This window comes from Sebastes fasciatus, chromosome 22 (genome assembly GCF_043250625.1).
Source record: "Sebastes fasciatus isolate fSebFas1 chromosome 22, fSebFas1.pri, whole genome shotgun sequence".
Taxonomy (NCBI): Eukaryota; Metazoa; Chordata; class Actinopteri; order Perciformes; family Sebastidae; genus Sebastes; species Sebastes fasciatus.
Genome location: NC_133816.1, coordinates 18,684,417 through 18,707,621, shown reverse-complemented (window position 1 = coordinate 18,707,621; position 23,205 = coordinate 18,684,417). Strand labels below are relative to the sequence as shown.

The 23,205-nt window shown below is 39.2% G+C and overlaps 3 protein-coding genes across 3 annotated transcripts; all 3 read right to left on the bottom strand.

The window, feature by feature from the left end:
• Positions 1-13,453: 13,453 nt before the first annotated feature.
• Positions 13,454-14,687, bottom strand: LOC141761326 (uncharacterized). The gene is made up of 5 exons (XM_074624665.1): positions 14,642-14,687; positions 14,170-14,505; positions 13,827-13,868; positions 13,612-13,749; positions 13,454-13,509 (listed from the first exon to the last, which is right to left on the bottom strand). Exons 1-5 carry the CDS (start codon positions 14,685-14,687, stop codon positions 13,454-13,456), a joined length of 618 nt encoding a protein of 205 aa, XP_074480766.1.
• A 1,618-nt stretch (positions 14,688-16,305) lies between these two features.
• Positions 16,306-17,337, bottom strand: LOC141761325 (uncharacterized). The gene is made up of 5 exons (XM_074624664.1): positions 17,292-17,337; positions 16,820-17,155; positions 16,679-16,720; positions 16,464-16,601; positions 16,306-16,361 (listed from the first exon to the last, which is right to left on the bottom strand). The coding sequence occupies exons 1-5, from the start codon at positions 17,335-17,337 to the stop codon at positions 16,306-16,308; spliced, it is 618 nt and encodes a 205-aa protein (XP_074480765.1).
• Positions 17,338-19,527: 2,190 nt separating this feature from the next.
• LOC141760974 (uncharacterized) lies at positions 19,528-21,624 on the bottom strand. Its single transcript, XM_074624116.1, has 5 exons — positions 21,579-21,624; positions 21,104-21,439; positions 20,751-20,861; positions 20,614-20,648; positions 19,528-19,718 (listed from the first exon to the last, which is right to left on the bottom strand). The coding sequence occupies exons 1-5, from the start codon at positions 21,622-21,624 to the stop codon at positions 19,596-19,598; spliced, it is 651 nt and encodes a 216-aa protein (XP_074480217.1). The 3' UTR covers positions 19,528-19,595.
• Positions 21,625-23,205: the final 1,581 nt, after the last annotated feature.

Here is a 23,205-nt window from a genome sequence, read left to right as displayed (position 1 = left end):
GATAACCTTAGTCTTTATTTAATTTTGACATATTTGCATCATAATCACATTTTGTCAATGTTCAAATAGTCACTTTGTTGCCTGTTTTGTTAGAAGACAACCTACAGTATATTAAATGTATAAACATAAATGACAGAAGAATGGGTACCAAAAGAAAGACAAGACTTTAGAAAGACCTTACCTTCAACATTTAAACGTATTACACTGAAAGTTGGACGGCCACGTGAGAAAAACTCACAGAAATACGGTCCAGAGTCAGATAAATCCACGTCTTTGATTTTGAGAGAGACAGTGAAGATGTTGGAGATCATTTCAAATTTTGAAATTTGACCTTGATCACAGTGTGAACCGCCGCTATTAGCATTGTACATAATAGAGATACAGCTGGCCTTGGTTCTGTCCACCATTCTGGACCACCATATCATAGAATCAATGCTGGACACGTTGGAGCACGTCAGTGTGACTTCTTCACCAGACTGAACCTCCACAGTCTGAGACTCAGAAACTGAGACAGAGATCCAGCCTGAAACAAACAGCAGATTTACTCTCAATTAAACAAAATTAACATTTCCTTTAGATAAACTTTTAAATAAGTAGAAGTAGACCAGAATAGATGCAGTTGTACTCACTAAAGCTGCAGAGAGTTAAAGCTGTTATCAAGGTGAAGGTCTTCATGGTGCGTGTGACTGAAGCTCTGCAATGTCCGCAACTGAACTGAGCTCCAGTCAGGGTGCTTTCAAAGTAAAGAGGCGGGGTGTTAAACATGCAGATTTCTAATCAGTCATCTGATGAAGGAAAGATGCAAACCGTGAGTCTTTCACTAGCTGAACATTGTCACGATATGTAACTGAGGAACTTCCTATTTTCTATGTGTTATTTACAGATGCAGACTTGAGTGGTTTACCATACAGATGCTGGTCATGTTTGTGTTCATGACAGCTGAATTAAAGAAACTGTATACAATATCTAGATCATTAATAAAACAGCAAACAACTATATAAAGATATAGAGCAGTAATATCTACCTGAGCAGAGAATGAAGTCGCTCTCCCTCTGTGTTTGTGTTGTAATCCCAGTTTCCCCATGCTTTGTTGACTGAAGCTCTGCAATGTCCGCAACTGACCTGAGCTTCAGTCAGGGTGCTTTCAAAGTAAAGAGGCGGGGTGTTAAACATGCAGCTTTCTAATCAGTCATCTGATGAAGGAAAGATGCAAACGGTGAGTTTCCCACCAGCTTAACATTCTCACGATATGTAAGTGAAGAACTTCCTATTTTCTGTGTTATTTACAGATGCCTGTCATGTTTGTTAGTTCTGCATAAGCTGTTGGTATCCATGACAGCTGAATTAAGTCATTGATTTTTAGAAATATAGATATTTTTAGTACCTAATAGAATAGCTGCTTACATGGCGTCCGGTGGTAAGCGTTTTACACTACATGTCAGCATTCAAACACACATTCATACACTGACGGCAGAAGTTGCCATGCAAGGTGCCAACCTGCCCATCAGGATCTAATCTCAATACACACTGATGGCACAGCCTTCGGAGCAGTTTGGGGATAAGGCAGGTTCTGTGCAGCACAGTCGGTGTGAGAAAAGTAACATTAAAGCATGTAAACATGTTCAAGACACTCCAAATACAAGTATGCACCTGAAAATAAGCATACTAGGTCCTCTTTAAGACTCATTTCTATGACGCTTTGTGGTCTTTGCCGTTCTCCATCCGTCCACCAGATGCGCTCAGACTTTCCCACCTGACTCCCACATCCACCTGCTCACCTGAGTCTCATTCTCCAATCACCCTGGGATATGTAAGTTTAAAACGTCGATTTAATAAAATGTCGGATCGTAAATGCTTTTTTTGTCTGACTGTACAAGTGTCACACTGCTTCAGACACCTCTTAAAGAGACGCTGCACTACTGTATGTGAAGATAAAGCAGGGGTGTGAGTTTTACGTGTGACTTGCAATGAGGGAAGTGGTGTTATAATTTTGAGACTTATTTATAACTAACAGGATGTTCAATTTTCTATATCTACAGTTACAACACAAACCTCACTTCAAACATTAAAAACATATATTCTTTGAACTGAGAGAAAGGAAATGCTCAGATTGAAAGCTCTGCATGCATCGGATCTTTATTGCAAAATGAAATGTTTTGGCAAGAGTGGTTCTTCCTCTCACCAACAAGCTCTACAAAAGCTCCAAAGCATATTGATACTATTGCAGCTTCAGCTCCAGTTATCTCCTGAGTCTTATCTGGTAGCAGCATAAATAACATTCGGCTCCGGCTGTCCTCTTTCTGCTCTCTGTTGAAATGTCACTGCTGCGTAGTTCAGTTCATCAGAGTCCACATTCTGTAAGAAAAGTATTTACAGTCTTAATGTGGTGATTTGACATGATTTAAATTCCCAAGCGTCACATGGCTCAGCGCCACTTGTGGACTGACTCAAACATTTATGCATGCTCACCAGCTAGCTAGCTGGTGTGGTATATTTTCAGGTCTTGCACAATACAGCGAGGCCCCTAATGGAAAACATATGTGTAAGAAGCATACGTCATGGCTCAGCTCAGCATGTTGCATGACATGAACCCGATATAAGGAGGCACGAGAGCCCCGAAGTGCAGGACTTTCAGATTTGACTTGAGACCTCCGGACGCTCTAGGCGCCCGTTATGACATTTGTTGCTTGTTTGTAATAAACTCTATTATACCAAAAAGAACAGTGTCCGCGGAGCATCCTTCCTCATCACTTCAACAGCACTGTCGCAGGAAAGATACGACACTGGCTAATAAACTAAACTAAGCTGCTGCAGGAACGGTCCGTTGCGTTCTGAGTGAAGTGACTGATTCATGACAGATTGATTGTTTCTATTGGCCCAGAGCTAACGTGGGTGGTAGTAATGGACACAGCATGCTTGTTCTATTTGTGCAAATGGTCCCCATCTGTAGATATGTACTTTTTAATGATGCGGCACAATTTGATAATTGATATCAAATTATTTTGTGGACCCCCGACAGAGAGCCACGGACCCCACTTTGAGAATCACTGCTCTAAAGTAGCTCAAACATAATTTTAGCATTTCCGTACTGCAATTTCTTGTTAATTATCAGCCCATATACTAATACTGTATCATTTTAGGGACAAGCTAATATTAGACGATACAATGTACTGTAGTCCCGGCTGTTTTGGGGTCAAACTTTATTAAACAATATATAAAAGTAAAGGATAACTTTGTATTCACCTCTCTTTGCTCTGGATTCTGTTCTTCTCCATCAGCTGAGAGACAGAAACAAAATATCTGGTCAGTTTTGCATTTTGACACAACTTGAAGAGAATTTCCAGCAGCAACTAAACCAAACAGAAACAGTACCTGTCTGCAGCTTCCTGACTTTAACAACCAGACCGATGATGACCGCTACCAGGAAGACAGTCAGACCGCCCAGGATCATACTCGTCAGCTTTGCTGTTCCGTCTCTCACTTATACAGGAAAGATCATCAAGTTAGACTCTATTTTTTCGATAGAGACTTGAGATCTGGCTCAAATTAAAATGGACCAAACTGAATTCAGCTGAACTGTTTTACCCTCAAACATTTGATAATCTGCACAATGATAGAAATCTTTAGGAGAATCTTACTTTCACACTGGCTGTCCACGTCATCATGTGTCTCATTGCTGCCTTTTACTGAAATTAACATAACTTTAGTCTTTATTTAATTTGGACATATTTGCATCATAATCACATTTTGTCAATGTTCAAATAGTAAATTTTTTATCAGAAGACAACCTAAAGTATATTAAATGTAGACACAGAAATGACTGAAGAATGGGTACCAAAAGAAAGACAAGACTTTAGAATGACCTTACCTTCAACATTTAAATGTATTACACAGAAAATTGGACGGCCACCTGAGATAAATCCATATAAATACAGTCCAGAGTCAGATGAATCCACGTCTTTGATTTTGAGAAAGAGAGTGGAGATGTTGGAGCTCATTTCATATTTCAACTTTTGAAATCCATCACAGTATTTAACGTCGCTATTAGCGCTGTACATAAAAGTGATACAGCTAGCCTTGGTTCTGTTCACCAGTCTGGACCACCATGTCAAAGATACAACCCTGGACATGTTGGGGCACGTCAGTGTGACTTCTTCACCAGACTGAACCTCCACAGTCTGAGACTCAGAGCCTGAGACAGAGATCCAGCCTGAAACAAACAGCAGATTTAGTTTAAATTAAACAAAATGAACATTTCCTTCAGATAAACTAGTTTCAATTCTGGAGGGTTAAAGTTTCCAAAGTTATAGATGCAGTTGTACTCACTAAAGCTGCAGAGAGTTAAAGCTGTTATCAAGGTGAAGGTCTTCATGGTGCGTGTGACTGAAGCTCTGCAATGTCCGCAACTGAACTGAGCTCCAGTCAGGGTGCTTTCAAAGTAAAGAGGCGGGGTGTTAAACATGCAGATTTCTAATCAGTCATCTGATGAAGGAAAGATGCAAACCGTGAGTCTCTCATCAGTTGAACGTTCTCACGATATGTAAGTGAAGAACCTTCTATTTTCTATGTGTTATGTAAAAATGCAGACTTGAGTGGTTTACCATACAGATGCTGGTCATGTTTGTTTGTTCTATCCATGACAGCTGAATTAAGTCATTGATTTTTAAAAATATAGATATATTTAGTACCTAATTGAATAGCTGCTTAAATGACATCTGGTGGTAAATGGACTTGCATTTATATAGCACCTCGCTCGAAGCGTTTTACACTACATTGACTGACAGCATTCACTCAGTCTTTGCCGTTCTCCATCCGTCCACCAGATGCACTCAGACTTTCCTACCTGACTCCCACATTCACCTGCTCACCTGAGTCTCATTTTCCAATCACCCTGTAGGTATTTATACCAGCCCCTTTTAACCCAGTCAGTTGCCAGATCGTCAACGTTGCTTCGTTCCTTTGCTCTCCAGCCTCCTGAACCTCAATCCATCTTCCTACCTGCCAGTGGTAATCTATTTTTTATACGTTGCGTTTTTAATTCATTTCACACGTGTTGTGTTATCGCAATCAAAATACTCCATTTTGACTATGTACAGTATGGTTCTTCTTCTATCCTGCTCTTGAGGTTTTGAATTCTCTCAGCCACATTTTATTTTTAGAAACCGTTAACAGGCCTCATGATTTTCACCTCAGTTGTGCTCCGACCACACTGTACTGCCTCTTCCTGTCAGACAAGTGATGTGTTCCTCACTCACTGCTGCAGACCTCCATCTAACCCCTCAGTATAAGAGACTCTGGACAGGCTCGTCCTCCATCAAACACCAAACATGTATTCTTTGACTCAGAGAAAGGAAATACTCAGAATGAAAGCTCTGCATGCATCAGATTTTTATTGCAAAATGAAATGTTTTGGCAAGAGTGGTTCTTCCTCTCACCAACAAGCTCTACAAAAGCTCTAAAGCATATTGATATTATTACAGCATCAGCTCCAGGTATCTCCTGAGTCTTATCTGGTAGCAGCATAAATAACATTCGGCTCCGGCTGTCTTCTTTTTGCTCTCGGTTGAAATGTCACTGCTGCGTAGTTCAGCTCATCAGAGTCCACATTCTGTAAGAAAAGTATTTACAGTCTTAATGTGGTGACTTGACATGATTTTAATTCCCAAGCATCACTTGTGGACTGACTCAAATATTTCTCCATGCTCACCAGCTAGCTAGCTGGCTAATAAGTTGAGCTAAGCTAAGCTGCTGCAGGAACGGTCCGTTGCGTTCTGAGTGAAGTGACTGATTCATGACAGATTGATTGTTTCTATTGGCCCAGAGCTAACGTGGGTGGTAGTAATGGACACAGCATGCTTGTTCTATTTGCGCAAATGGTCCCCATCTTTAGATATGTACTTTTTAATGATACGGCACAATTTTATTATTCATAGCTAATTATTTTGTGGACCCCCGACAGAGAGCCACGGACCCCACTTTGAGAATCACTGCTCTAAAGTAGCTCAAACATAATTTTAGCATTTTCGTACTGCAATTTATTGTTACTTATCGGCCCATATACTAATACTGTATCATTTCAGGGACAAGCTAATATTAGACGATACAATGTATTGTAGTCCCGGCTGTTTTGGGGTCAAACTCTATTAAACAATATATACTGTAAAAGTAAATGATAACTTTATATTGTATTCACCTCTCTTTGCTCTAGATTCTGTTCTTCTTCATCAGCTAAGAGACAGAAACAAAACATCTGGTCAGTTTTGCATTTTGATACAACTTGAAAAGAGTTTAAAGCAGCAACTAAACCAAACAGAAACAGTACCTGTCTGAAGCTTCCTGTTTTTAACAACCAGACCGATGATGACCACTACCAGGAAAACAGTCAGACCGCCCAGGATCAGACTCATCAGCATTGCTGTTCCGTCACTCACTTATACAGGAAAGATCATCAAGTTAGACTCTATTTTTTCTATAGAGACTTGAGACCTGGCTCAATTTTAAAATGGACCAAACTGAATCCAGATCAAACATTTGATAATCTGCAGAAGGTTAGAAATCTTTAGGAGAATCTTACTTTCACACTGGCTGCATTGGCTGTCCTCGTCATCATATGTCTCATAGATGAACAGATCTGTCTCTGATTTGGCAGAATCTAATCAAAATTACAAATTTCTTGCATACATGATGGTGTTTTTCGAAAATCCTTATTCTAAACATTAACTTATTAATTATTTTGCAGTATAAGCAGGACTTAACTAAACCAAAAAACTTTAGAATGACCTTACCTTTAATATTTAATGTATGTATTTCACTGAAAGTTAGACGGCCACTTGAGTAAAATCCACAGAAATACTGTCCAGAGTCAGATAAATCCAGGTATTTGATTTTGAGAAAGAGAGTGGAGGTGTTGGAGCTCATGTCAAATTTCCAATTTTGAACTCCATCACAGTATTTAACGTCGTCATGAGCGTTGTACATAACAGAGATACAGCTGGCCTTGGTTCCGTCCACCAGTCTGACCCACAATGTCATGGATCCATAGCTGGACATGTTGGAGCACGTCAGTGTGACTTCTTCATCAGACTGAACCTCCACAGTCTGAGACTCAGAACCTGAGACAGAGATCCAGCCTGAAACGAACAGCAAATTTACTCTCAATTAAACAAAATGAACCTAAACGATTCCTTTAAATAAAAATTTAAATAAGTGAATAGTTTCCAATCTGGTTGGTCAAAGTTTCCAAAGTTATAGATACAGTTGTACTCACTAAAGCTGCAGAGAGTTAAAGCTGTTATCAAGGTGAAGGTCTTCATGGTGCGTGTGACTGAAGCTCTGCAGTGTCCGTAACTGAACTGTGCTCCAGTCAGGGTGCTTTCAAAGTAAAGAGGCGGGTTGTTAAACATGCAGATGTCTAATCAGTCATCTGATGAAGGATTTTTTTTTGTGCTTGTCCTGTTGAACAAACTGACCTCATACATGCTTTCAGGAAAATGAGTGTTGACGAAAAGTTATTTTTCAGAAAATGTTATGTCACAATAAATATCTTCACACCAAAGTACATAAAATGCAATGATATACAAAGATATATCGAGGAAGAAAATGATGCACACAACCTCATGAAATGGCTCAGAGGTGTCAGAAAACATATTGCTTTAGAGCCTCTCGACAGGTGAAAGTTAACATGTTAATGCCTGGCAGCGTTTAGATGGAGGATATTGTCTCCCTCTGATGGGAATATGTGCTGTAGAGTTAAACCAAGATGAAATATTGCAAGTAAAGTCCATCTGTTGCCCTGAAACTAGCTGCCACACATTGTGGCTGTGATATAGTAACGAACCGGTAGTGTCCACATGGATAGAGACCGTTTATTGCCAAAAAGTGAAAGTCAGTTGGTTGTTCCATTGCAACATCAGCGCCCAGCAGCACACAAGCAAAACTGAGATAAATATTCTGCAATTGGAGAGTGCAGCCCAAATTTAATTGTGGTATTTCATGTTGTTCTAGGACTGGTGATTACTTATTATTGTCCATCCATTACACGGTTGTGTCTAGAAGGCATTGACCTCTAATAGTTAAGGTTAGGCATTGACCTCTAAAAGCTAAGGTTAGGCATTGACCTTGAATAGTTAAGGTTAGGCATTGACTTCGAATAGTTAAGGTTAGGCATTGATCTCTAATAGCTAAGGTTAGGCATTGACCTCTAATAGTAAAGGTTAGGCATTGACCTCGAATAGTTAGGGTTAGGCGTTGACTTCAAATAGTTAAGGTTAGGCATTGACTTCGAATAGTTAGGGTTAGGCGTTGACCTCGAATAGCTAAGGTTAGGCATTGACTTCGAATAGTTAAGGTTAGGATAGGTCGTCGGGCAGCGAGTCTTGTGAGAGTTTATGGAAATCTTTTCAGATCTCAGATCATATTTTTGCTGGTTACCTTTTAGACACGACTCCTTGCGAGTGGTTCAGATTGCCACCTCATAAATACTCCTGTGTTTAAAGTTGAAAATGAGTATTGACGCAAAGTTATTTTTCAGAAAATGTTATTTCATGATAAATATCTCCACACCAAAGTACATCAAATGCAATGATATACAAAGATATATCGAGGAGGAAAATGAGCACCATGATATTAAAGGGAAATTTGTGTCTATGTACTTGAATTAAATAGATGCCTTGAGACTGTGTTGCAGCAGCAGGTTGTTACCTTGCATGGCTGCCTCTGCAGTGTATCACTGTATGAATGTATGTGTGAATGTTGACATGCAGTGGTCAGAAGACTAGAAAGGCGCTATATAAATGCAAGTCCATTTACCATTTAAATGCTCTCATATAGGTTGTGAGTTTGTATCTTTCACAAGTCTGAAAGCAGATATTGAAAGACATGTCTCTTGAAGGTGAATTAGTCCATTTGAGTGATGAGTGCAGCAGTGAAACGGTGTCAGAAGAGGTTGATGGAAACTTATTAAGCAGCTGCGAGGCCTTTGATGTGTGTGGTTATGGCTGAAAACCAGTCTTCCTGTGGTTGAGACTTTACTGCTTCTATTTTTGCCTGCTGGTTAGCATCTACACTCTGTTTTTCCAAAACATCTAGCCACAGATTGCATTGCTTTTTTCTTTATGACCAAAGCTAGGTAGGCTAACCATTTACTGTACTTACTTTTTTTTATTTATTTTTTTTTATTACAGATTTCTGACTTCGCATATTTCACCTCAGTTGCGCTCAGACACCATTGCTGTCTGTCTCTTCCTGTCAACAAGTGTTGTGTACCTCACTCACTCCTCCCCTCTGTCAGACAGTCATCTGTGTCCAAAAAGGCAAGGTGATAGAAAGATTTTGCCAAATGAAGGGAGCAATAAAGATGCAAAAAAACTAGGGATGTACCCAAATGTTTGATGTCAATCAATTAAAATATTTAACCATAGTTGATCGCATGATTGTCCATAGTTAATTGTTTTTATCTATTCAAAATGTACCTTAAAGGGAGATTTGTCAGGTATTTAATACTCTTATCAACATGTGAGTGGGCAAATATGCTTGCTTTATGCTAAATGCATGTTTACAAAAGAAAAAAAATACTTCAACAGTTTTATAACATCAACTCAGTTTAATGAGGAATACACTGTCTTCCGGCTGTGCAAGCATGAGGCTGCATGAGGCAGTTTTTCTGCAAGCAGGGAGCTGATGTATAAAGAGCGAAATGAGTGTGAGGAAATTGGTCAGTGTCATCGGTAAAGAAGGTGACATTTTGAGAAGTGATGGCGATACTGCTGATGGGATTCTTACTTAATGCATTCCTGCATGTACAACAGAGACACTGTCACATTTTAAGAGACAGTAGTGGAGCTTTTGTGAGAAAGTTGTGCATATGTTGATGCATGTGGTTTTATTTGCAGAGAGCTGAGGGCCAGTCTTTCTGTGGCTTTCGCTTTAGGCCATGCACAAAGTGTTTTCACCGCAGTGGAAAATGACAGGGGGAGGGGGCACAGAACTTGTTACCCACATGTGCATGCAAACACATATTTATATATACACGTTCACTGTGTCAGCATAGAATCAAGTTATGAAGTCTTTAAAAGTCAGTATATTCATAGAAAAATACAATCAAAATAATACATTTAATCTTTTTGTTTTATAAAATTAGATTTTAGACACATTAAAGTGGCAGTAGGCAGAATATGTTTGGCATCATTGGTCAGAAAAATCCATAATAACCTTTCACCAATTCAAGTTTTCTGAGCCATAACTAGACTTCTGAACCTCCTCATGACTCTGTTTTCAGGCTTTAAAAAATCTAGCCCGTGATGAAAGACTTTGGCCAATCACAGGTCATTTCAGAGAGAGAGAGCGTTCCTATTGGCTGGTCATTCAACAGAGGCAGCTGTCAATCACTCGCCACCTAAGATCAAACCGTCAAACTAGGCAGCTCTGATGAGACCTGTAAAATGAGAAAGTGTGCTCTGGCTGGTGGGCGGTGCTTGGTATTTCCTGAACTTGATCTCAACATGGCTGCCTGGCCACAAACTTTCTCATTTTACAGCTAAACAGTTCACTACAAGATGTTTCTGAAAACATTTGAGGAGAGAAATAGGTATTACAGTAACAGAATATTGATTCATAATTGATCAGCGCTGCCTAGTTTGACCCAATGACATTTGGTGTTCATGTTTGTGGTCATGGCTGAAGCCTTCCTGTAAAGCCTGAGACTTTATTTTTGACTCATACAGACAATGTTTGTCACCACAGGTAGCTGATTTATTCTATTACCATTTATTTTCTTTACTATTTTCTCCAGCAGTGTGTACGAATACAGAGGCTGATACTATTTAAACCTAAGTGGGTCACTTTGCACTGTTCCTTTTTTTATTTTTCTGCAAGCCGGGCCTCGTGGCTTTCATGTCAGTTGTGCTCAGACCACACTCTGCTGCCTCTTCCTGTGAAGTGATGCGTATCTCACTCACTCCCCCCCCGACAGACCATTTGACTCTCCATATGAGTAAGGCCCTGTTCACACCTGGTATTAACATGCGTCCTCAGTGATCCGATCACAAGTGGACAGCTTTAAGTACGTATGTTCACACCTGGCATTAAAATTCGTCTCACATTTGCCAAATGCAAAAACTTTGAAATATGACTTCAATACAAAGATCAGATCTCAATGCGTCCTCAATGCGTCTTGAGTGTGTTCACACCTGTATTTAGAGCTGTGCACTTGTGATCCGATCACTGGGACGCATGTTAATACCAGGTGTGAACAGGGCCTAAGTCTTGACTTCACCATCATCAGTGTCCCTTGTGGCTCCTCCTCATCAAACATATTTGATGCTTGATGAAGATGGGAGGCAGACAAAATAAGAAAGATGGAGACTTTTTGCAGAGAGAGAGAGAGACAGAAAGAAAGAGGGATGAAACTGACGATGAGTATAGGAACTTTATTTAACAAAGTACCAGCCACGGACTCTGGCAGTAGATTAATAAGATAAAGCATCTGTTCTATAGGGCTGTCAATCGATTACAATATTTAATTGCATGATTCTTCATCGTGATTAATCACAAATTAATCAAATTTAAAGGGAGATTTGTCAAGTATTTAATACTCTTATCAACATGGGAATGGACAGATATGCTGTTTTATGTAAATACATGTATATATTTATTATTGGAAATCAATTACCAACACAAAACAATGATAAATATCGTCCAGAAACCCTCACAGGTACTGCATTTAGCATAAAAAATTTGCTCAAATCATAACATGGCAAACTGCAGCCCAACAGGCAACAACAGCCGTCAGTGTGTCAGTGTGTCAGTGTGCTGACTTGACTATGACTATTCACATATCTTGAGGTCAGAGGTCAAGGTACCCCTTTGAAAATGTCCGTTCCAGTTTATCCTCGCCAAAATTTAGCACTAGTTTGGAGCGTTATCTAACCTCCTTTGTGACAAGCTAGTATGACATGGTTGGTACTGATGGATTCCTTAGGTTTTGTAGTTTCTAATGATATCAGTATCTTCTTTCATAGCTCTGTAGCTGTAAAAACTGAGCCCGCTGCAAATTCCGAAAGATCGATTGCGTTAATGCATTAAAGATATCAGTGGTATTAAAACAAATTTGCATTAACGCCTCAATACAGTCTATCTGCTGGCTGCATAAACAACACGAGTCTCCACTTCTCTCTCTGATGCAGGCCTCCTGTTCCTTATTGTCTCTGGAAGGAAACTCAGCGCTGCAGAGTTCAGCTCATCAGAGCCCAGATTCTGTAAATCAATAAAGTGTTTTTTAGGGTCACATACTGTAACTGAGTGTTTCTGCAAATATGGGCATTTTTAAGTCCCAGCAATGAAATTTTGGATTTATGTTAAACTTTGCAGTGCAATGCTTGATAAATAGTGTTATTATCCATCTTGACATAACAAATAATAACTAATAATGTGATTTAATAAAATATATGAAGCAACTGTGGTCTCAGTGTTGAGATACGTAAAATTAGCTAATTAAATAACGGCTTCAGTTCCCTGACAGCGAGGTAAAGCAGCTGTTGACAGGAACGGCAGAAAAACGTATTTTAGCCACCTAAAAAATTCAATATCAGTTTAAATGTATATTTAGAATATTTTCACCGCTTTACATTGCCATGAGGCGGCCCTTTCCAACGGGAAACTGAAGCCGTTATATTGCTCTCTTCAAAGCCACCAGACTCCATTCACAAAAACAGTAATTTTACCTCGCAGATCACAGGAGTTGCTGGTCTATCGCTGCATCGATCGGTTAGTTTGTTTGTGTTATTGTGTGACTTTCGGCGCCAAACTAACGTGGCGTTCAGACAGCAGTACATTGCTTAGCTTCTGTGCCAGTACTCCTGTCTGTTTCTCCAAACTGGGAGCGTGCCGACTGCCATCTAAGTTACTGTATGTAACGTTAATACATTGACTATAAGAAAGTATATATACTGTACATGTAGCAGCGTCATCATGCAGAAACCTACGTCAGGTTGCATGGGAAAAAGTCTTTAGAAGGGCTTGGGAAAATAGCACGTTGACGCTGAAACATACGTACTTTGCAAAGATTTGAATGTTCGAATATGGATACATAAGTAACACCACTGGGAAACTACAGGACGATATAAAAACCTCAAACAAACAAAAATAATGGATCCGCCCTTTAAATTAAAACTAGGAAAAATCTGTTTACTGATTGAAAGTTGTTCAAACAATAGGATATTGGCCAGATTGTATGACAAAAATTCATCAACAGAACTACAATTGATTGGTTATATTAAAAAAATGTAAATAACAGTTTTGTAACTGTATGTAACGGCATGGCGGAAACTCTTTCTTGACAAAAAAATTTGATTGAGATTAAAGTTAATGAACCTCAACTGTTAAAACTCGGGACAAAGATCATTAACAGACATATCATGTGTTTCGATGCAACTTTAAAACCATAACACAGTTTTATTTAAGTTAATGGTGAGTTCACCTTGTTTCTTTCTGGCTGCGGCTCCTCATTCACAGCTAAATGGCAAAAGACGAAAGTGTGATTAGTTCATTATTACTGATCAGATACTTTGCTTTAGATTTTTCCATCATGTGTAACAAATTCTAAATCTGCTGTACCTGTCTGAAGTTTCCTGACTTTAACAGCCAGAACAACGACGACTATGGTGAGGGAAACGGTCAGACCACCCAGGATCAAACTCATTAGGTTTGCTGCTCCATCATGCTCCTCTACAAGAACAATGATAGAATTAGACTCTATTTTTTAAAGACGTGGTTAAGATTGAAATTACTGGCTCGGTGGTAACTTGCACAATGAAAAAGGAGAATCTTACTTTCAGTCTTAAAATCCACTTCACCATCAGATTCACCATCACCTTTAAAAAAAAACCAGGATCAAAGTCATTAGGTTTGCCGTTCCATCACACTCCTCTACAAGAACAATGATAGAATTAGACTCTATTTTTTAAAGACGTGGTTAAGATTGAAATTACTGGCTCGGTGGTAACTTGCACAATGAAAAAGGAGAAACTTACTTTCAGTCTTAAATTCCACTTCACCATCAGATTCACCATCACCTTTAACAAAAATTTGTTTTGACATGTATTGGTTTCTTATTTGTCTTTATGCTGTTTTAATGCAAAAAATGTGAGATGTATGTAAATATGACAGTCTTACCTTGAACGATTAAATGTGTTGCACTGACAATGACTGTATGGTACTGCATGAAGAATCCACAGAAATACAGTCCAGAGTCAGATAAATCCACTTGCTTGATTTTAAGAGAGACAGTGGAGATGTTGGAGATCATTTCAAATCTATTTTGAAATCCATCACATAACCTAGCTTTACCATCAAACCCGTACATAGCGGAGATGCAGCTGGGCTTGGCTCTGTTGATCAGTCTGAACCACTCAGTACGAGTTGCAAAGCTGGAAATGTTGTTGCACGTCAGTGTGACTTCATCACCAGACTTAACCTCCACAGTCTGAGACTCAGAACCTGAGACGGAGCCTGAAACAAACAACCCTAAGCTTGTAATGCAACAGTTACTGTAATAAGACAACAACAACAAGAATAAATTCAGTTCTAATTTGCAAGTTTATATTCTGGTGGGTTACTGGTTACATGGTTTGGTGTCAGTACTTACTGAGGCTGCAGAGAAGTAAAGCTGTTATCAAGATGAAGCTCCTCATTGTGCGTTTAATCGCGTCACTGCAGGGATAGTTTGTACCGCTGAGCTCTTATAAAAGGGTTTAGAGAGGCGGGGTTTGTTTTTCATCTTCCTACTCACATTTGACGAATACAAAAACTTTGAAATATGACTTCAATACAAAGATCAGATCTCAATGCGTCTTAAGTGTGTTCACACCTGTATTTATAGCTGTGTACTTGTGATCCGATCACTGAGGACGCATGTTAATTCCAGGTGTGAACAGCGCCTAAGTCTTGACTTCACCATCATCAGTGCCCCTTGTGGCTCCTCCTCATCAAACATATTTGATGCTTGATGAAGATGGGAGGCAGACAAAATAACAAAGATGGAGACTTTTTGCAGAGAGAGAGAGAGACAGAAAGAAAGAGGGATGAAACTGACCATGAGTATAGGAACTTTATTTAACAAAATACCAGCAACGGACTCTGGCAGTAGATTAATAAGATAAAGCATCTGTTCTATAGGGCTGTCAATCGATTACAATATTTAATTGCATGATTCTTCATCGTGATTAATCACAAATTAATCAAATTAAAGGGAGATTTTTCAAGAATTTAATCCTCTTATCAACATGGGAGTGGACAAATATGCTGCTTTATGTAAATGTATGTATATATTTATTATTGGAAATCAATTAACAACACAAAACAATGATAAATATTGTCCAGAAACCCTCACAGGTACTGCATTTAGCATAACAAATACACTCAAATCATAACATGGTAAACTGCAGCCCAACAGGCAACAACAGCCGTCAGTGTGTCAGTGTGCTGAAGTTTGGATCGTATCTAACCCCCTTTGTGACAAGCTAGTATGACATGGTTGATACTGATGGATTCCTCAGGTTTCTAGTTTCTAATGATATCAGTATCTTCTTTCATAGCTCTGTAGCTGTAAAAACTGAGCCCGCTGCAACCTCCGAAAGATCAATTGCGTTAAAGAAATTAGTGGTGTTAAAACAAATTTGCATTAACGTCTCAATACAGTGTCTTCCTGAGTCTATCTGCTGGCAGCATAAACAACACGAGTCTCCACTTCTCTCTCTGATGCAGGCCTCCTGTTCCTTATTGTCTCCGGAAGGAAACTCAGCGCTGCAGAGTTCAGCTCATCAGAGCCCAGATTCTGTAAATCAATAAAGTGTTTTTTAGGGTCACATACTGTAACTGAGTGTTTCTGCAAATACGGGCATTTTTAAGTCCCAGCAATGAAATTTGGGATTGATGTTAAACTTTGCAGTGCAATGCTTGATAAATATAGTGTTATTATCCATCTTGACATAACAAATAATTACTAATAATGTGATTTAATCAAATATATGAAGCATTTTATAGGTCCAAACAGAACTTTTCTTTGTGTCCTACAACTGTGATTCCAATGTTGAGATACATAAAATGAGCTAATTCAATTATAATATGACATTATTTCAAATTGAATTGTTTCATATACATATTACTTTTACACCATATTAAAACAATTTTTTGTTTACAAATCAATTAAATTAAAGTTAATGAACCTCAACTGTTAAAGCCCAGGACAAAGATCATTAACAGACATATCATGTGTTTCGATGCAACTTTAAAACCATAACACAGTTTTATTTAAGTTAATGGTGAGTTCACCTTGTTTCTTTCTGGCTGCGGCTCCTCATTCACAGCTAAATGGCAAAAGACGAAAGTGTGATTAGTTCATTATTACTGATCAGATACTTTGCTTTAGATTTTTCCATCATGTGTAACAAATTGTAAATCTGCTGTACCTGTCTGAAGTTTCCTGACTTTAACAGCCAGAACAACGACGACTATGGTGAGGGAAACGGTCAGACCACTCAGGATCAAACTCATTAGGTTTGACATTACATCACACTCCTCTACAAGAACGATGATAGAATTAGACTCTATTTTTTAAAGACGTGGTTAAGATTGAAATTACTGGCTCGGTGGTAACTTGCACAATGAAAAAGGAGAATCTTACTTCCAGTCTTAAAATCCACTTCACCATCAGATTCACCATCACCTTTAAAAATTTTTTTTTGACACGTATTGGTTTCTTATTTGTCTTTATGCTGTTTTAATGCAATAAATGTGAGATGTACTGTAAATATAACAGTCTTACCTTGAACAATTAAAAGTGTTGCATCGCCAATGACGGTATGTTTGTCCACGTAGAATCCACAGAAATACAGTCCAGAGTCAGATAAATCCAGTCGCTTGATTTTAAGAAAGACAGTGGAGTTGTTGGAGCTCATTTCAAATCCATTTTTAAATCCAACACAGTACGCAGCTTCATCATCAGACTTGTACTTTGAGGAGATGCAGCTGAGCTTGGTTCTGTTGATCAGTCTGAACCACTCCGTCTGAGCTGGAATTCTGGTAATGTTGGTGCACGTCAGTGTGACTTCAACACCAGACTGAACCTCCACAGTCTGAGACTCAAAACCTGAGACGGAGCCTGAAACAAACAACCCTAAGCTTGTAATGCAACAGTTACTGTAATAAGACAACAACAACAAGAATAAATTAAATTCTAATTTGCAAGTTCATATTCTGGTGGGTTACTGGTTACATGGTTTGGTGTCAGTACTTACTCAGGCTGCAGAGAAGTAAAGCTGTTATCAAGGTGAAGCTCCTCATTGTGCGTTTAATCGCGTCACTGCAGGGATAGTTTGTACCGCTGAGCTCTTATAAAAGGGTTTAGAGAGGCGGGGTTTGTTTTTCATCTTGCTGCTCACATTTGCCGAATGCAAAAACTTTGAAATATGACTTCACAGGAAAGGTTGGTGGTAGGAGAGTCAAAGTTATATCTGTGTCAGACGCTATTTGAGACAAAAGTTGCCACAAAGAATTGTAGATGCTTAAACAACACGACTCCTACAGCTGTCATTGAAAGCTTCCTCACCTAACCCGTAACAGTCTACTCTGGTATGACATACTGTATGAAATATGACAAGAAAACAAAGCGACGCACCTGTCGCGTCATATTTTTATGCTTGATGCTGCGATGTCTGGATGCACTGTTTTAGATTTGTGTTTTGGGAGTGGGCAAATATGCTTGCTTTATGCAAATGTATGTATATATTTATTATTGGAAAACAATTAACAACACAAAACAATGACAGATATTGTCCAGAAACCCTCACAGGTACTGCATTTAGCATACAAAATGTACTCAAATCATAACATGGCAAACTGCAGCCCAACAGGCAACAACAGCTGTCAGTGTGTCAGTGTGCTGACTTGACTATGACTTGTCCCCAAACTGCATGTGATTATCATAAAGTGGGCATGTCTGTAAAGGGGAGACTCGTGGGTACAAAGAGAACCCATTTTCATTCACATATCTGGAGGTCAAAGGTCAAGGGACCCCTTTGAAAATGGCAATGCCAGTTTTTCCTCGCCAAAAATTAATGTATGTTTGGATCGTTATTTAGCCTTCTTCGAGTGGCACATTTTACAAACTATAATATTAGACAGATACGAAGAAGTTAAACACATAATCCAGACTAAAAGTAACACAGTTGAAGCTGCCAAATGCAGGAAGGACAGCTGGCAAAAGAAAGAATTGCCGATGTGTGAATAAGTAAATTAACAGACTTATTAATTTAACCCAATACTCAAAAGTCAGATATAGTCGGCTAGATGGGGCAGTGATATTATAAAAAGCTTTAAGAGGATAATGGATGAATAGAATACACTTCATTTCGCCCAATGTGGCGTGTATGAATATTTCAGCCCTCTTTCAGCTACATCTCCGACTCCGGCGGTGTGAAACGGACTTGAGAACAAGTAAAAAATAAATATAAAAACATAATTCAAAGCGGTAAACACCCACAACATACAGCCAGCTGTCCTTCCTGCATTTGTTAGTTTAAACTGTGTTGTTTTTAGCCTGGATTATGACTTAAACTTCTTCATCTTTGTGTAATATTATCATACGATCTGCACACCGAGCTCTGATTGGTCAGTAGGCGGTTCTTTTGATCTCTTATCTGGAACATAACCTGCTCTGGAGCAGGTTAGATGTTCAGCATCAGTTACCATGGCGATCTATCCCGGTAAGAAGTGAACCACCACCGTAGGACTGAAAACCCTGAAAGTTAACCCTGAAGTGACCTCACTAACCCTAAATCCTGCTTCGTAGTACAGGCCTCCGGTCTCCTGTGGGCTGCTCCGTTTTGAATCTAAATGTTGATGTGGTGTGTGAGGAAGTAAAGTAGTTAAATAAATTTGTGTGAAGTGATGAGGAGTGGAGTGATTCAACAACGTCAGAAGAGATTGGTATACATGTTTTAAGGGAGCGTTATTCTTGTTTGTGAGAATATCAGTTCTGTTGATGTTTGTGGTCACTGCTGAAGACTTCCTGTGGTGGAGACTTGATATTTGACTCAGACAATGTTTGACAACCCAGGTTGGCTGGTCAATACTGTTTTTATTGCTCCACTATTCCTCCAAAAGGTCTAAATACATTTACAGCAGCTAGTTTCATTTTGTCGTAAGCCAGTCTTTACACGTTCTTTTTATAGTTTCCACAGAGCTTTGACTTCAAATGCCTCATGATTTTCATCACAGTAGTTCTCAGACCACACTGTGTCTCTTCCTGTCAAACAAGTGATGTGTACGCCACTCCCTCCTTCGGCCACAGACCAAGTAAGCTTGAAGTCATCAGTGTCCTTTCTGAGTCCTCCATCACACATTAAGCACACTCTTGTCCTCTCAGAAAAAAATAAGAAATATAGACACGAGAGAGAAACTGAAAGAATCATGAGCGAGAAAATACAGAGATATTATTTTAAATGTATTTCTTTCCATTGAATCACCCCACGAACAGCTAATTAGACTAGCAACTAATAAGATTAATGACATAAAGCATGAGTTTCTGTTGCTTCCTGGGTCTATCTGGTGGCAGCGTACACAACATGTGGCTCCATCTCTCTCTCAGGTGCAGGCCTGCGGCTTCTTTTTGGCTTTGCCTGGAAACTTAGAGCTGCGTAGTTCAGTTCATCTGAGCCCAGATTCTGTAATTCAAAGTATTTAGTCAAATACGGTATCACTCACACACACACACACACACACACACACACACACACACACACACACGGCTGAGTCTTCCGAAAATCTGTATTTGTGGGTTGTTCCACGAAGGAATTATTTAAACATAGGATTTAGGAACCTTAGGAGTTGTATGTATGCTCCCACGATCTGCAAGGTAAAATGACTGTTTTCTTGAATGGAGTCCCTTTCCGACGGGAAGCTGAAGCCGTTATATCGCTCTCTTCAAAGCCACCATACTCCATTCACAAAAACAGTAATTTCACCTCGCAGATCACAGTAGTTGCTGGTCTATCGCTGCATCGATCGGTTAGTTTGTTTGTGTTATTGTGTGACTTTCTGCGCCAAACTAAAGTGGCGTTCACACAGCAGTACATTGCTTCCCTTGACCGCCATCTAAGTTACTGTTTGTAATGTTAATAACTGAACATAAGGATGTATATATACTGTATATGTAGCATCGTCATCATGCAGACATATGTCAGGTCGCATGGGAAAAAGTTTTTAGAAGGGCTTGGGAAAATAGCATTTTGATGCTAAAACATACATAGTTTTACCAAAATTCTGTTTACTGATTGAAAGTTGTTCAAACAATAGGATATTGGCCAGATTGTATGACAAAAGCTCATCAACAGAACTAAAAATGATTGGTGATATTAAACATTTTTAAATAACAGTTTTGTAACTGTATGTAACGGCATGGTGGAAACTCTTTCTTGACAAAAAAATTTGATTGAGATTAAAGTTAATGAACCTCAACTGTTAAAACTCGGGACAAAGATCATTAACAGACATATCATGTCTTTTAAATGCAACTTTAAAACCATAACACAGTTTTATTTAAGTTAATGGTGAGTTCACCTTGTTTCTTTCTGGCTGCGGCTCCTCATTCACAGCTAAATGGTAAAAGACGAAAGTGTGATTAGTTCATTATTACTGATCAGATACTTTGCTTTAGATTTTTCCATCTTGTGTAACAAATTCTAAATCTGCTGTACCTCTCTGAAGTTTCCTGACTTTAACAGCCAGAACAACGACGACTATGGTGAGGGAAACGGTCAGACCACCCAGGATCAAACTCATTAGGTTTGCCGTTACATCAAACTCCTCTATAAGAACGATGATAGAATTAGACTCTATTTTTTAAAGACGTGGTTAAGATTGAAATTACTGGCTCGGTGGTAACTTGCACAATGAAAAAGGAGAATCTTACTTTCAGTCTTAAAATCCACTTCACCATTAGATTCACCATCACCTTTAAAAAAATTTTTTGACAGTATTGGTTTCTTATTTGTCTTTATACTGTTTTAATGCAATAAATGTGAGATGGATGTAAATATGACAGTCTTACCTTGAACGATTAAATATGTTGCACTGGCAATGACGGTATGTGCGTCCATGTAGAATCCACAGAAATACAGTCCAGAGTCAGATAAATCCACTCGCTTGATTTTAAGAAAGACAGTGGACTTGTTGGAGCTCATTTCAAATCTATTTTGAAATCCATCACAGAGCAAAGCTTCACCATCAAACCCGTACATAGAGGAGATGCAGCTGGGCTTGGTTCTGTTGATCACTCTGAACCACTCCGTCTGAGTTCGACCGCTGGTAATGTCTGTGCACATCAGTGTGACTTCATCACCAGACTGAACCTTCACAGTCTGAGACTCAGAACCTGAGACGGAGCCTGAAACAAACAACCCTAAGCTTGTAATGCAACAGTTACTGTAATAAGACAACAACAACAACAAGAATACATTCAGTTCTAATTTGCAGGTTCATATTCTGGTGGGTTACTGGTTACATGGTTTGGTGTCAGTACTTACTGAGGCTGCAGAGAAGTAAAGCTGTTATCAAGGTGAAGCTCCTCATTGTGCATTTAATCGCGTCACTGCAGGGATAGTTTGTACCGCTGAGCTCTTATAAAAGGGTTTAGAGAGGCGGGGTTTGTTTTTCATCTTGCTGCTCACATTTGCCGAATGCAAAAACTTTGAAATATGACTTCACAGGAAAGTTTGGTGGTCGGAGAGTCAAAGTTATATCTGTGTCAGACGCTATTTGAGACAAAAGTTGCCACAAAGAATTATAGATGCTTAAACAACACGACTCCTACAGCTGTCATTGAAAGCTTCCTCACCTAACCCTTAACAGTCTGCTCTGGTATGACATACTGTATGAAATATGACAAGAAAACAAAGCGACGCACCTGTCGCGTCATATTTTATGCTTGATGCTGCGATGTCCGGATGCACTGTTTTAGATTTGTGTTTGGGAGTGTGCAAATATGCTGCTTTATGCAAATGTATGTATATATTTATTATTAGAAATCAATTAACAACACAGAACAATGACAAATATTGTCCAGAAACCCTCACAGGTACTGCATTTAGCATACAAAATGTGCTCAAATCATAACATGGCAAACTGCAGCCCAACAGGCAACAACAGCTGTCAGTGTGTCAGTGTGCTGACTTGACTATGACTTGTCCCCAAACTTGTCCCTGTGAAACGGACTTGAGAACAAGTAAAACAATAAATATAAAAACATAATTCAAAGCGGTAAACACCCACAACATACAGCCAGCTGTCCTTCCTGCATTTGTCAGTTTAAACTGTGTTGTTTGTAGTCTGGATTATGACTGTAACTTCTTTGTCTTTGTGTAATATTATCATACGATCTGCACACCGAGCTCTGATTGGTCAGTAGGCGGTTCTTTTGATCTCTTATCTGGAACATAATCTGCTCAGGAGCATGTTAGGTGTTCAGCATCAGTTACCATGGCGATCTATCCCGGTAAGAAGTGAACCACCACCGTAGGACTGAAAACCCTGAAGGTTAACTCTGAAGTGGCCTCGCTAACCCTAAATCCTGCTTCGTAGTACAGGCCTCCGGTCTCCTGTGGGCTGCTCCGTTTTGAATCTAGATGTTGATGTGTTGCGTGAGGAAGTAAAGTAGATAAATATGAAATTTGTGTGAAGTGATGAGGAGTGGAGTGATTCAACAACGTCAGAAGAGATCGGTGTACATGTTTTAAGGGAGCGTTATTCTTGTTTTTGAGAATATCAGTTCTGTTGATGTTTATGGTCACTGCTGAAGACTTCCTGTGGTGGAGACTTTATATTTGACTCAGACAATGTTTGACAACCCAGGTTGGCAAATGTTTGTTATTTTATTCCTCCACTATTTCTCCAATAGGTCTTAATACATGTACAGCAGCTAGTTTCATTTTGTCGTAGGGCAGTTTTCACACCTTCTTTTTATAGTTTCCACAGAGCTTTGACTTCAGATGCCTCATGACTTTCACCACAGTAGTTCTCAGACCACACTGTGTCTCTTCCTGTCAAACAAGTGATGTGTATGTCACTCCCTCCTCCGTCCACAGACCAAGTAAGTTTGAAGTCATCAGTGTCCTTTCTGAGTCCTCCATCACACATTAAGCACACTCTTGTCCT

Excerpts from the sequence above, each read along its gene's own strand:
- LOC141761326 (XM_074624665.1), bottom strand. The coding sequence starts at position 14,687 with ATGAGGAGCTTCATCTTGATAACAGCTTTACTTCTCTGCAGCCTCA. Across the intron at positions 13,750-13,826 it reads AGTGGATTTTAAGACTGAAA|AGTCTAATTCTATCATTGTT; the intron begins GTAAGATTCTCC and ends TTTAAAAAATAG. Across the intron at positions 13,510-13,611 it reads AGTCAGGAAACTTCAGACAG|CTGTGAATGAGGAGCCGCAG; the intron begins GTACAGCAGATT and ends TTTGCCATTTAG.
- LOC141761325 (XM_074624664.1), bottom strand. The coding sequence starts at position 17,337 with ATGAGGAGCTTCACCTTGATAACAGCTTTACTTCTCTGCAGCCTGA. Across the intron at positions 16,602-16,678 it reads AGTGGATTTTAAGACTGGAA|AGTCTAATTCTATCATCGTT; the intron begins GTAAGATTCTCC and ends TTTAAAAAATAG. Across the intron at positions 16,362-16,463 it reads AGTCAGGAAACTTCAGACAG|CTGTGAATGAGGAGCCGCAG; the intron begins GTACAGCAGATT and ends TTTGCCATTTAG.
- LOC141760974 (XM_074624116.1), bottom strand. The coding sequence starts at position 21,624 with ATGAGGAGCTTCACCTTGATAACAGCTTTACTTCTCTGCAGCCTCA. Across the intron at positions 20,862-21,103 it reads AACATATTTAATCGTTCAAG|AGGAGTTTGATGTAACGGCA; the intron begins GTAAGACTGTCA and ends TCGTTCTTATAG. Across the intron at positions 19,719-20,613 it reads CGCAGCCAGAAAGAAACAAG|AATCTGGGCTCAGATGAACT; the intron begins GTGAACTCACCA and ends TTTGAATTACAG.